Here is an 11,959-nt window from a genome sequence, read left to right on the forward strand (position 1 = left end):
AAATGGCTGCAGGAGGGAAGTGGGCGGAAAAAAAGCGAACCAGCTTGAGAAAGGGCTTGACGTGCCTGCGTAGGGAGGGCGCATGTCCCCGTGCTCCGTGTACGTGGCGGCCGCAGGGGCTAGAGGGGGTCCCTCCCGTAGCGACTCCAGTCTCAGTCTGGAAAAGTGTACGCCCGCAGACCCGCCCCAGGTGCCTGGGTGTTGTGTGATTGACGCGGGGAAGGAGGGGTCAGCCGATCCCTCCCCAGCGCTCCATCCCATCCCTGAGGATTGGGCTGGTACCCGCGTCTCTCGGACAGGTCAGAGCCTGTCGCCGGGTGGGGTCGCTGCAAAAACCCTGCCCCGGCCGCAGCCGGAGAGGCGGAGCCTCGCGGGGAGGAGGCGGGACCGCCGAGACAGGCCTGGAAACTGCTGGAAATGCCGCAGTGCCGCCGCCGCGCCTTCCGCCGCATGCCGGCAAAGAGTCCCCGCCAGCCCCGGCCGGCGCCCTCCTCCTACGCTGAGCTACCCCTCACCGCGAACCCTCCGCCCTTCCTCTGCTCCTGCGAGAGTCGGGATCTGGGGCTACCCAAGGTTGGGTCCCGAATGTCAGTCCCTCTGTCGGGATGCGAGATGTGTAGGGCAGATGCTAGGAAGAAGATTGGGTCTGGGAGCGGCGGTCGGGGTGGTTAGCTGCCTCCGCTCTTTTTAGGTGTGCCCCCCCAGCCCCGCCCTTGGGTGTAGGGACGCCTGCCCCACAAGTGTTTAGGGAGGTCAATGGGTTCCTCGCCCGTAGAGACACCGTTTATGCCAAGTGAGCACTCCTCATCCCCGACCCGCTCTTGATGGGGTCATGTCCTAGACGTGAAGCTATGGGGCTGTGATCACAGGCAAACGTGTGGGCGGATCCGTTGCTTGGGTTCTTCCCCGCCCCCTCCTTTTTTCGGACCATGACGTCAAGGTGGGCTGGTGGCGGCAGGTGCGGGGTTGACAATCATACTCCTTTAAGGCGGAGGGATCCAGAGGAGGGCGGCTGTACTGTGCTTCGCCTTATATAGGGTGACTTGGGGGCACGCAGTAGCTCTCTCGAGTCACTCCGGCGCAGCGTTGGGGCTGCCTGGTTATCAGGAAGCAAGCCCACGTTGCTCACTATTACGTGTAATCCTTTTCTTTTCAAGGTAAGGCTGAGATCTCCGCTAGACTTCTTTCTGTTTAGTGCTGTATTCGTGTTGCTCTTGTTTTTTTCTGTCCTTTAGGGAGTCTTAGCCTAGATGTCGGGGTGGCTTGTGGATAACGCCCCAGATTTTTATAGGGTGAGGGTAGTGGTAGGTGAGGGCTCTTGAGTTTTCCTCGGTTTTCTCTAGTGTGTTTGGGCGGTGGGGCTTTCTCTCGGCGCCTCCTGGCCGTAGCGAGGTGGGCTGTGGGGCTGGGGCAGTGGGCGGCGGGCAGCTGCACGTGGTGGCCGCGCGGCCCGGGACGCTGCCATTTTTGCTCCTCCACTTCCGGACGCGGCTACGGGGCGTCGGAGGGAGACCGCAGGGTGGCGGGGGTGCCCGCTCGGGTGACTCAGCACGGCCTTGTGGGACTGGCTTTGTCACTTCTCTTACCGGACGCGTTGTTAAAGCCTTCTTGGGTGCTTTGTTTCTGTGAGGGTTCATGGTGTGGGAAGAGCGCTTTCGGTCTCCAGCACCCCATACTCCCTCCTTCTAGATCTTTCTTGCAGTCTCGGTGGAGGAGGAGCGGGGAGGGGGCAGGTTCTGGAAGATTCATGGGCTTCCTCCTCCGCCCCTCCTCGAGAGCTGAGATTGTTCTGGAAGCTTCTGGATTCTGGCGCCCCGCCCCAGTGCCCGGATGCTGGGGCGAGGGAGGGTGCACTGCGGCGCCCCCTCCTCGCGTGGTCCTGGCCGACGCATGTCCGGCAGTGACGAGTGTCGGCCTGGTGGCTACGGCCACCATCTTTCTTATGTTGGGTTTGGTCCTGTTCTGTGATTTTGTGCTGTGAAGGGGTTGTGGTGGAGCTTTTGGCTTATCGATTCTTTGTCCGGATTTAATTGCCCCTCCGGCGGGTATCGTTTGGATCCCAGGTTATTCCTCCCTGCCGTGTGGGGCAGGAGTGTCCCGCCCTTGGGCTGGTTTTAGGAAGACACCTCAGGGGGAGCAGTTTAAAGTTAGTACCATTTTTATCTTAAACTAGTCACTTTGACCTCCCCCAAATAAAGAACTGTAGGTAGTGATTTTCACATTTAAATTTGTGTAAGGATTACCTGGGATCTCTAGATACCTGGGTTGGACCAATATTATGACTTTTATGTCATACTACCAGATGATGCTGAGGCTGCTGGTCACCATTCTTTAAGTAGCTGGGTTCTATGACATTTGGTTGAAGAACATTTAGCTTATTTTCTTTTTCTTCTGAATTTTCGGGATGTCTAGCCTGAGATCTTTTTAAGAGAATGCTTTTTTAGTTTCTTGGGAAGGGATAGTACTCAGGTCAAACCAGTCTGAACTCACTCTCTAAGGTCCTAACAAATGAGATGACCTTTAGGATTTTTAAATATGGAGTCTTGGTGTTCTCTTTTGTAATTAATAAGATTTTTATTTTAGATGCCTGAGGAAGTGCACCATGGAGAGGAGGAGGTGGAGACTTTTGCCTTTCAGGCAGAAATTGCCCAACTCATGTCCCTCATCATCAATACCTTCTATTCCAACAAGGAGATTTTCCTTCGGGAGTTGATCTCTAATGCTTCTGATGTAGGTGCTCTGGTTTCCACATTTGGCGTATTTATTTTTTTGATACTCTAGAAGAGGGGAAAGGAGTGGTTTGGCCTTTGTTGGGGACTACTATTGAAGGGGGTAAACTTGCAACTATTCCAAAAAGATGTGTCTTACTCTGGCCATCTTGAAGTTGAAAGGGAAGGGACTATGTCCAGAATAAGTGGGCTCATGTAACTAACTGGTTCTAAAGCCTCAAGATATAGGGGGCAATCAGATTTGAGGCTGAGAGAGGTAAACCAAGATTTTCTTTGAAGATACAGGCTTTAAGAAAGCAAAAGTGGCTGAGCGTGTTGGCTAACACCTGTAATGCCAAGGCAGGAGGATCACTTGAGCCTAGGATTTCGAGGGCAGCCTGGGCAACCGTGAGACCTTGTCTCTGCAAAAAATTAAATATTAGTTGGGCACGGTGGCATGTGCCTGTAGTCCCAGTTACTTGGGAAGCTGGGGTGGGAGGATGGCTCGAACCTGGGAGATCAAGGCTGCAGTGAGCTGTCATCCTTGCCACTGCACTGTAGCTTGGGCAACAGAGCAAGTGTCTGTCTCGGAGAGAGCAAAAGTAAGTTGCTGTTTGTATTTTCAGGCCTTGGACAAGATTCGCTATGAGAGCCTGACAGACCCTTCGAAGTTGGACAGTGGTAAAGAACTGAAAATTGACATCATCCCCAACCCTCAGGAACGTACCCTGACTTTGGTAGACACAGGCATTGGCATGACCAAAGCTGATCTCATAAATAATTTGGGAACCATTGCCAAGTCTGGTACTAAAGCATTCATGGAGGCTCTTCAGGTACTGCAGTTCTGTAGGCACACACCATTCATACTTATCTGTGTTCTTTGGTTTTTTGCTGCTTTAAAACTTGTGATTGACTTTAAACTTGTTGGCAGGCTGGTGCAGACATCTCCATGATTGGGCAGTTTGGTGTTGGCTTTTATTCTGCCTACCTGGTAGCAGAGAAAGTGGTTGTGATCACAAAGCACAATGATGATGAACAGTATGCTTGGGAGTCTTCTGCTGGAGGTTCCTTCACTGTGCGTGCTGACCATGGTAAGTTAGCTTTTCTGTTATAAGGTAGCTGGATTAGGATTTTCTGGGCTCACACCGGTGGCAGAAATTTTGAGCATCCTGTCTGTAAAGCAGTTCTTCACAGCAGTTCTGCTGATACTTTATTAATTTGCTGAAGTCTCAACTGCATATATTTTTTATCCTGTTACACGCTTGTGATTGACTCTTCTAGGTGAGCCCATTGGCAGGGGTACCAAAGTGATCCTCCATCTTAAAGAAGATCAGACAGAGTACTTAGAAGAGAGGCGGGTCAAAGAAGTAGTGAAGAAGCATTCTCAGTTCATAGGCTATCCCATCACCCTTTATGTGAGTATGGACTTTTAAACCTTTTACACTTAACGTGCAGGATGTTTCCTGCTCTGGAGAATCTCATGGTCCCTGGCTTTTGCTTTTCCTGGTAGTGTTTTGTACTCCAAGGCTAACTTCTGTTTTTGTTACTTAGTTGGAGAAGGAACGAGAGAAGGAAATTAGTGATGATGAGGCAGAGGAAGAGAAAGGTGAGAAAGAAGAGGAAGATAAAGATGATGAAGAAAAGCCCAAGATCGAAGATGTGGGTTCAGATGAGGAGGATGACAGCGGTAAGGATAAGAAGAAGAAAACTAAGAAGATCAAAGAGAAATACATTGATCAGGAAGAACTAAACAAGACCAAGCCTATTTGGACCAGAAACCCTGATGACATCACCCAAGAGGAGTATGGAGAATTCTACAAGAGCCTCACCAATGACTGGGAAGACCACTTGGCAGTCAAGGTGAGAAGCCTTTGCATGTTGGCTCAACATGCACATATGGAGAGGAATGAGTAGGTTGGCAGGTAATAGACACACGGAACTTGTCCAGCTGATAACAGAAATGTGAGAGCCATGTGATTTCACTTACTGATCACCCTGTCATAGTGAAGTGCCATCACTTCTAATGACCTCACTGTCTTAAGGAAATCTGGGTAGTGTCTGTTGGCAGCCTTACACATCCAGGGTTCTGATCAGAGGGGACTTTTCTACATACAGCTAGTACCCATCTAGATCGTTGAGGGCATTAAGGCTCAGTTTTCTCGGGAGCTGCTTGTTGTGTGTGCTCTATCCCTTAGGCTTAGGGAGGATCATTGTTCCACTTTTAGATAATTTGGTGTTGGGGCTAAAAGGCCCTCTTTTGAAATGTACCACTTATTTTTGGTTTCTTTCAGCACTTTTCTGTAGAAGGTCAGTTGGAATTTAGGGCATTGCTATTCATTCCTCGTCGGGCTCCCTTTGACCTTTTTGAGAACAAGAAGAAAAAGAACAACATCAAACTCTATGTCCGCCGTGTGTTCATCATGGACAGCTGTGATGAATTGATACCAGAGTATCTCAGTGAGTATCTCCTCGGCCTAATTTAGTTGGGTGAAGTCTTGGGAGGTTTTAGGCATTCTGCTTACGATATCCTAAGGTAACAGTTTTCTGCAATACATAGTAAGTGTAAGGGTTCAGGAGGCTATTAGAGCCTTCTGTTTGAATCTGGGTACCAGGTCTGGTCTAGCTGTTTTTTACTGAGTTTTCTCACCCTGGTTGATGGCAGATTTTATCCGTGGTGTGGTTGACTCTGAGGATCTGCCCCTGAACATCTCCCGAGAAATGCTCCAGCAGAGCAAAATCTTGAAAGTCATTCGCAAAAACATTGTTAAGAAGTGCCTTGAGCTCTTCTCTGAGCTGGCAGAAGACAAGGAGAATTACAAGAAATTCTATGAGGCATTCTCTAAAAATCTCAAGGTAAAAAGGCAAATGCTTATTCCCTTTACCACTTTCTTAGTAATAACAATAAATTCTTCCATTCACATTGAAAGTGAGATTATTGTAGTTAAGTTGGATTGTTTTTTTCTGTTCCCACCTTTCAAGCTTGGAATCCATGAAGACTCCACTAACCGCCGCCGCCTGTCTGAGCTGCTGCGCTATCATACCTCCCAGTCTGGAGATGAGATGACATCTCTGTCAGAGTATGTTTCTCGCATGAAGGAGACACAGAAGTCCATCTATTACATCACTGGTGCGTTGGTTCTGATTGAAGCTTTTTTGGAGGAGTGGGGAGCACAATCAGGGCTTCCTAGGAACTGGCAGTATGAGGCATTTTAGTCACTGAGTTCATTTAATTACCCTACAGGTGAGAGCAAAGAGCAGGTGGCCAACTCAGCTTTTGTGGAGCGAGTGCGGAAACGGGGCTTCGAGGTGGTATATATGACCGAGCCCATTGATGAGTACTGTGTGCAGCAGCTCAAGGAATTTGATGGGAAGAGCCTGGTTTCAGTTACCAAGGAGGGTCTGGAGCTGCCTGAGGATGAAGAGGAGAAGAAGAAGATGGAAGAGAGTAAGGCAAAGTTTGAGAACCTCTGCAAGCTCATGAAAGAAATCTTAGATAAGAAGGTTGAGAAGGTAAGCCATTCTGGGGCTAGGATATATTTTGTAACATACCTTTGAGGTGGTGGACTCCCTCACAAGCATGGTTCTACACAATTAGTGGTTTGAGGCAGCCTATTTACTGTTTGGAGCCTTCTTGCCTCTTGTTCTCTTCCCTAGTCAGGTTTAAGGCTATTTTAGTAAAATTTGGCAGATTAGGCATTGCTTCAGTTAACTTCTGAGAGTAGATAAAATACCATCATTTTTTTTTTTTTCTTTTTGAGATGGGGTCTCACTCTGTCACCCAGGCTGGAGTGCAGTGGCACGATCTCAGCTCATTGCAAGCTCCGCCTCCTGGGTTCACGCCATTCTCCTGCCTTAGCCTCCTGAATAGCTGCCACTACAGGTGCCCGCCACCACACCCGGCTCGTTTTTTGTATTTTTAGTAGAGACGGGGTTTCATCGTGTTAGCCAGGATGGTCTCCATCTCCTGACCTCGTGATTCGCCTGCCTCGGCCTCCCAAAGTGCTGGGATTAACAGGCGCGAGCTACCGCGCCTGGCCGATTTTTTTTTTTTTTTTTTGGACTGGATCTCAGCTCACTGCAAACTCAAGTCTCCTGAGTGGCTGGGATTACAGTTGTGTGCTACCACACCTGGTTAATTTTTTGTAGAGACAGAGTTTTGCCATGTTGGCCAGCCTGGTCTCAAACTCAAGTGATCTGTCCACCTCCTCCCCCTGCTGGAATTAGGCTTGACAGTGCCTGTTTTCTCTTTCAGAGTGGTAATTGATCTAATGTCAATCTAAGGCATTTGTGATTGTCCACAGGTGACCATCTCCAATAGACTTGTGTCTTCACCTTGCTGCATTGTGACCAGCACCTACGGCTGGACAGCCAATATGGAGCGGATCATGAAAGCCCAGGCACTTCGGGACAACTCCACCATGGGCTATATGATGGCCAAAAAGCACCTGGAGATCAACCCTGACCACCCCATTGTGGAGACGCTGCGGCAGAAGGCTGAGGCCGACAAGAATGATAAGGCAGTTAAGGACCTGGTGGTGCTGCTGTTTGAAACCGCCCTGCTATCTTCCGGCTTTTCCCTCGAGGATCCCCAGACCCACTCGAACCGCATCTACCGCATGATCAAGCTAGGTCTAGGTAAGTAGCTTTGGTACTTGGTGTGGCAAGGAATTTGTGCAACTAGTCTCTTCTATGGATTTGACTTAATGCTATTTGGTCAAGTCTCACATGGCTTAATTTTACTTTAGGTATTGATGAAGATGAAGTGGCAGCAGAGGAACCCAGTGCTGCAGTTCCTGATGAGATCCCCCCTCTTGAGGGCGATGAGGATGCGTCTCGCATGGAAGAAGTCGATTAGGTTAGGAGTTCATAGTTGGAAAACTTGTGCCCTTGTATAGTGTCCCCATGGCTCCCACTGCAGCCTCGAGTGCCCCTGTCCCACCTGGCTCCCCCTGCTGGTGTCTAGTGTTTTTTTCCCTCTCCTGTCCTTGTGTTGAAGGCAGGAAACCAAGGGTGTCAAGCCCCATTCCCTCTCTACTCTTGACAGCAGGATTGGATGTTGTGTATTGTGGTTTTATTTTATTTTCTTCATTTTGTTCTGAAATTAAAGTATGCAAAATAAAGAATATGCCGTTTTTATACAGTTCTGCTTTCCCTTGTGAAGTGGATGTTATCCTTCCCTAGCTTCTCTATCCCCCCAGCTCTTGCTGTTTTCATGAGCACAGCAAGTTGAGCTGATTTTGTAGTTAAGATACAGAATACCAGTGAGTCTTAAAGAGTTCACACACTGAAGCTAAAGGCAGTTTGGAAAAACCACCATATAATAATGCCTTTTCAGTCAACCAAAACACAGGACCAAGTCCACTGCAGTAATTTAATTTAATAAAATAAAATTATAAGAGCAAAAAGTTACATTTCTAAAGTACCAAAACCTGCAACAGGCTCATGGAACAGAGCCTAGGGATCCAGGAGCATAGGAGGTGGTGGTGCTGGGCAGGGCTCTGCATCCCCTTTCCTCAGCACAGCACCATCTTCACTTCACCCTCCTGGGAAAGCAGCATTGGAGCCTACACTGCTTGTGCTTTTCTCACCAGGGTAAGAAATGCAGGTATTTGCAGAGGGGAGGGAGTCTGGAAGGTGGCAGAGCACAGCTAGGGCAAGACTTTAGGGAACTTGTGGGAGGGGGAACTGTGGAACCTACCTATGTCCTCTGGACCCCAAACTCCCCAAAACCTCTCACTGAGGATTCTACCCCAGGGCTCAGAATAAACTGCTTACTGGAAGATGGGTGACTTAAGGCAAAAGGGAAGGCTGCCTCCTGGGCTCCCCCACGCCCTGCTGCAGAGCTGGTCTGTGATACCGAGAAAACGCCTGCATTTTGCCCTTTCAGCCAGCTCCCTCAGAGGTTACAGTAGAAGGGGATGGTGAGAGGGTCCTATTTCACTTTACCCCTCAGGCCCTCTCCACCCTCAAACCTTCTGCACAGGAGACTCAACAGGCACAGCCTTCTTTCCCCGTTGCTTTAGACGGCCCCGCGCGTAGACTCTGAGCAGGAGGGCAGCAAAGACCACAGCCACCCCCAGCCCTCCCACCACAGTGACAGTGTGGCCATAGAGAAGACAGGAAAGAAGGATGGCAAAGGCCTGGCGGAGGGTCATGATGATGGTGAAGACAGCAGCCCCAAACTGCCCAATGGTGTAAAAGATGAAGAGCTGGCCACATGCGGAGCAGATGGAGAGTAGCAGGGCATGGGCAGCAAACTCACTGTGTCGCCCCATGAAGCGGGTTCCCTCCAGGAGGGCCCCCTGTTCTAGCAGTGAGCCTACTGTGAAGAGGCAGGAGAAGAAATTGACCCCAAACATCATTTGCACCGATGACATCTTATAGGCAAACAGGGCATCCTGCCAGTTTGAGGTGAAGCTGTCAAAAGCAATATAACCTGCCAGTAAGATGAGGCCTGAGAGTGTGGTGGCTGGGGAGCTGCGGGGCTCCGGTCCGCTGGATAGCAGAAACATGCTAACCCCAATGGAGATGAGGGTGGCTGTCAGGTATTCCCAGTGTTCGTAGCTGCGCCGAGACACAAGCTTTCCCATCAGCATGACAGGGATCACCTTAGAGGCCTTGGCCAGCACCTGGGTGGGGAAGCTGACGAACTTAAGAGCTTCGTATTGGCACCAGCTGCTAAGCACATTGGACAGGCTCGCAAAGGAGTACCGGTACATGGGTGCCCCATGCCGGGGCTGCTTGCAGAGAACACAGGAGAGGCCAGCCACAATCAGTGCCAGCACTCGGTTCATTAGCACCAGGAACTGCGAGTCTGTAAAGCGCTCACCCGGTGATGTGGCTGTGGCCCCATAGCTACGGGTCATCACTCTTTCCTGCAGCACACCCCAAGTCAGATAAGACACCTGTTGGGGGAGGTAGAGACAAAGGAGACAATAAGCAAGATAATGAAAAGGTAGACAAAAATTGACCTCTCCCTCTTCAGGATGATGCCTAAGTGATTCAAAGGAAAATATACACTTTTTGGTTCCTCTGTATAAGTTTCTTCTCCCAAGTCTGGATTCACCTTGTAGGGAATCAACTGTGTGAAAAACCAATTCAGGGAGGCAAGAACTCTCAGAATCGGGTATCTGTAGTTCAACATGATATTCAAGGTGGAACTAGTACCCACTGCAAAATGCCATGGGGTCAGCATCTTAGCACTCTCTCACATGCAGTACTGGGGGAAGGCTGAATGGCTCCCCCACAATTTTATCAGTGGGTTTACAGTATGTGAGACACCAGTGCAGGAAGGAAGTATAACGGCACAGTAGAAATCAGAGAGAATAGGGCAAGAGGAGTCCTCTCTTCTGCACCAGACATCTTGAAATAACAGCATGAACTTTCAGTGACAGTGCTGGATAGGAGAAAAGGAAGAAAGAAAAGAGCATTTCCCCCAAACACTTCAAAGATGGAGGTGCAGTGTGCCCCTGGGAGGAGGACACGAAACACACCAACCAGCAAAGCTCTGGGACTGGTAAAATGGAAATCTTCACAGAATCCCTGCCCACCGGCATCCAACCCAGGAAGAGAGGCTGAGCCCACCTACCCACCTGGAGCCCTGTGGCACAGAAGAGCAGCTTCAGGGCCTGCCACATCGGGGTGGTCTCTGCCGCCTCTGTTCGGGGCGCCAGGGGAACCTCATCAGAGGCCTTGGGCTCATTGCCAAACACACAAGCTTTCACCAGGGGAAAGCAGAGGCCCCTACCTGAAGAAAGCACACAAAGTCAAGCCCCAAATCTTCTCCATAGCACTTCATCTTCCCCAGAGCAGCCAGCCTGCCCTGCTGTCCGGCCTACCGTCCTCCCTACCGTCCTCCCGCCCTCTCCAAGTCATATCCCGTTTGGACTGCTGGCCAAATACCCTCCTTCCCGACCTAGCTCACTTCCCCGCCCTTTCTTCACACACCGGTCTCCAGGTAGTTCTTCCGCCTGAAGTACTGCACCAGGAGGTAGCCAGGTACCATAAAGCTGGCATAGCCAGCAGCATTCACCACAAATCGGAAGAACCATAGCTGGGTCCATGACTCCGGAGGGGCTTCGGGAGTCTCCCCACCTGCCCCTAGGGAGGGGAATGCAGCCAGCACCACCACTGCCCACCACCTGTAAGGAAAGCGGACATAAGGATTAGGGCGCAGCTCCTCATCCCCTCCGCCCTCCAGAGGGGACCACACTGGAGTAGTGCCCGGAGTCTCCTCCCCGCCCCCTCCGCTGCAGCTCCGGCCCGGACAAAGAGCCTCTCTCTCTCTCGGGGAGGGGGTGCGTCGGCGCTGGCCAGGCCGAGCTTCCTCCCTCCCCGGGGGCGGATCCGCCCCTCTGGCCACACAGGTCTCCTCTGTTCCCTCCAGCGTTAGCCGGCTGCTCAGGTCAGAGGCAGCGCCCCTTCCCCCACCCTCCCCTCCACGTTCCGGGGCGTCAGGGTCCCCAGCCCCTCCGCCCGAAGCTCCCCAAGGAGCACAAAACCAAGCCGCACCCCCCATCCCCGCTGGCTCCGGGCAGCGATATGCTGGCCGACGGCCGAGCAGCCGGGACCCCACCCGGCCCCCGTGCCGAGGCGCGGCAGTCACGTGGCCCGGGGGCTCGATCACGTGAGCTCGCCGCTGCCCTAGCCCCCACCTGGCATCCATGGTCCAGGCCGCGTGGGGTGGAGGGGGACCGGGGAATGCGAGTCCCCGGGCCGCGCACCCCCTGCACTCCCGCCGCCGCCTCCAGGAGCGGCCAGCGGAAGTGCCGTGCTCTTCCCGCCTCCCTCCCCGCGGCCCCCTCCGCCCCTGCCGCGACCACGCAGCGCCCCGGGCCGCCGCCGGGCCACAGCGCCCCCGCGCGGCCCGGAGGCAGACGCGGCTCGGGTTCCGGGGACCTGGGCGCGGGGAGCCCCAGCCCTGAAGAGGCGCCCGCCCGGCGCGTCCCCTGTGCTTCGTCATCGCCCTTCAGAGCGTCCCAGAGGTCATGGTGACCATTGCCATCTTGTGGACAGGACATTGAGGCTCTGCATCCCAAGCCCCTCCTCTGTGTTAGTTTCCCCGTTTTCTGATAGGATGAAGGTGTCTCCTTCCTTTGTTGGCTGGGTAGTAATTCTGTCCCACTTCCCATGATCTTCGAGGCTCTACCTGGCCTCGCCCGCGTTCCTCGCCCACTCACTCGCCCGCTGTGAAGCCCCACTGGCTTGCTCTCAGTTCCTCTAATTCACAGGCTTTCCCCCAAATGCTCTGC

The 11,959-nt window shown here is 52.0% G+C and overlaps 2 protein-coding genes across 3 annotated transcripts; one reads left to right on the plus strand and one right to left on the minus strand.

The window, feature by feature from the left end:
* The first annotated feature begins 463 nt into the window (after positions 1–463).
* HSP90AB1 (heat shock protein 90 alpha family class B member 1) lies at positions 464–7,848 on the plus strand. The gene is made up of 12 exons (XM_054490192.2): positions 464–1,157; positions 2,584–2,730; positions 3,335–3,541; positions 3,640–3,799; positions 3,990–4,123; positions 4,260–4,568; positions 5,000–5,165; positions 5,371–5,561; positions 5,688–5,835; positions 5,950–6,218; positions 7,010–7,343; positions 7,454–7,848. The coding sequence occupies exons 2-12, from the start codon at positions 2,584–2,586 to the stop codon at positions 7,561–7,563; spliced, it is 2,175 nt and encodes a 724-aa protein (XP_054346167.1). The 5' UTR covers positions 464–1,157; the 3' UTR covers positions 7,564–7,848.
* Positions 7,849–8,065: 217 nt separating this feature from the next.
* On the minus strand, positions 8,066–11,512 carry SLC35B2 (solute carrier family 35 member B2). 2 transcript variants are annotated; one of them, XM_054490193.2, is made up of 4 exons: positions 11,363–11,512; positions 10,656–10,849; positions 10,301–10,455; positions 8,066–9,613 (listed from the first exon to the last, which is right to left on the minus strand). In XM_054490193.2, exons 1-4 carry the CDS (start codon positions 11,371–11,373, stop codon positions 8,675–8,677), a joined length of 1,299 nt encoding a protein of 432 aa, XP_054346168.1. In that variant the 5' UTR covers positions 11,374–11,512; the 3' UTR covers positions 8,066–8,674. The 2 variants fall into 2 exon arrangements, with proteins under 2 accessions (XP_054346168.1, XP_054346169.1); XM_054490194.2 differs by lacking the exons at positions 10,301–10,455; positions 11,363–11,512 and having other exon boundaries at positions 10,656–10,736.
* Between the last annotated feature and the right edge of the window lie 447 nt (positions 11,513–11,959).

The sequence above is a fragment of the Pongo pygmaeus genome, chromosome 5 (genome assembly GCF_028885625.2).
Source record: "Pongo pygmaeus isolate AG05252 chromosome 5, NHGRI_mPonPyg2-v2.0_pri, whole genome shotgun sequence".
Taxonomy (NCBI): Eukaryota; Metazoa; Chordata; class Mammalia; order Primates; family Hominidae; genus Pongo; species Pongo pygmaeus.

Bases quoted from the DNA above. Each gene is read 5' to 3' on its own strand.
- HSP90AB1 (XM_054490192.2), top strand. From the start codon at position 2,584: ATGCCTGAGGAAGTGCACCATGGAGAGGAGGAGGTGGAGACTTTTGCC. The intron at 2,731-3,334 runs GTAGGTGCTCTG...TTGTATTTTCAG, and splicing joins TGATCTCTAATGCTTCTGAT to GCCTTGGACAAGATTCGCTA. The intron at 5,166-5,370 runs GTGAGTATCTCC...GGTTGATGGCAG, and splicing joins ATTGATACCAGAGTATCTCA to ATTTTATCCGTGGTGTGGTT.
- SLC35B2 (XM_054490193.2), bottom strand. The intron at 10,456-10,655 runs GTGTGTGAAGAA...TGCTTTCTTCAG, and splicing joins GAAGAACTACCTGGAGACCG to GTAGGGGCCTCTGCTTTCCC. The intron at 9,614-10,300 runs GTGGGTAGGTGG...CTCCCCCAACAG, and splicing joins TCTGTGCCACAGGGCTCCAG to GTGTCTTATCTGACTTGGGG.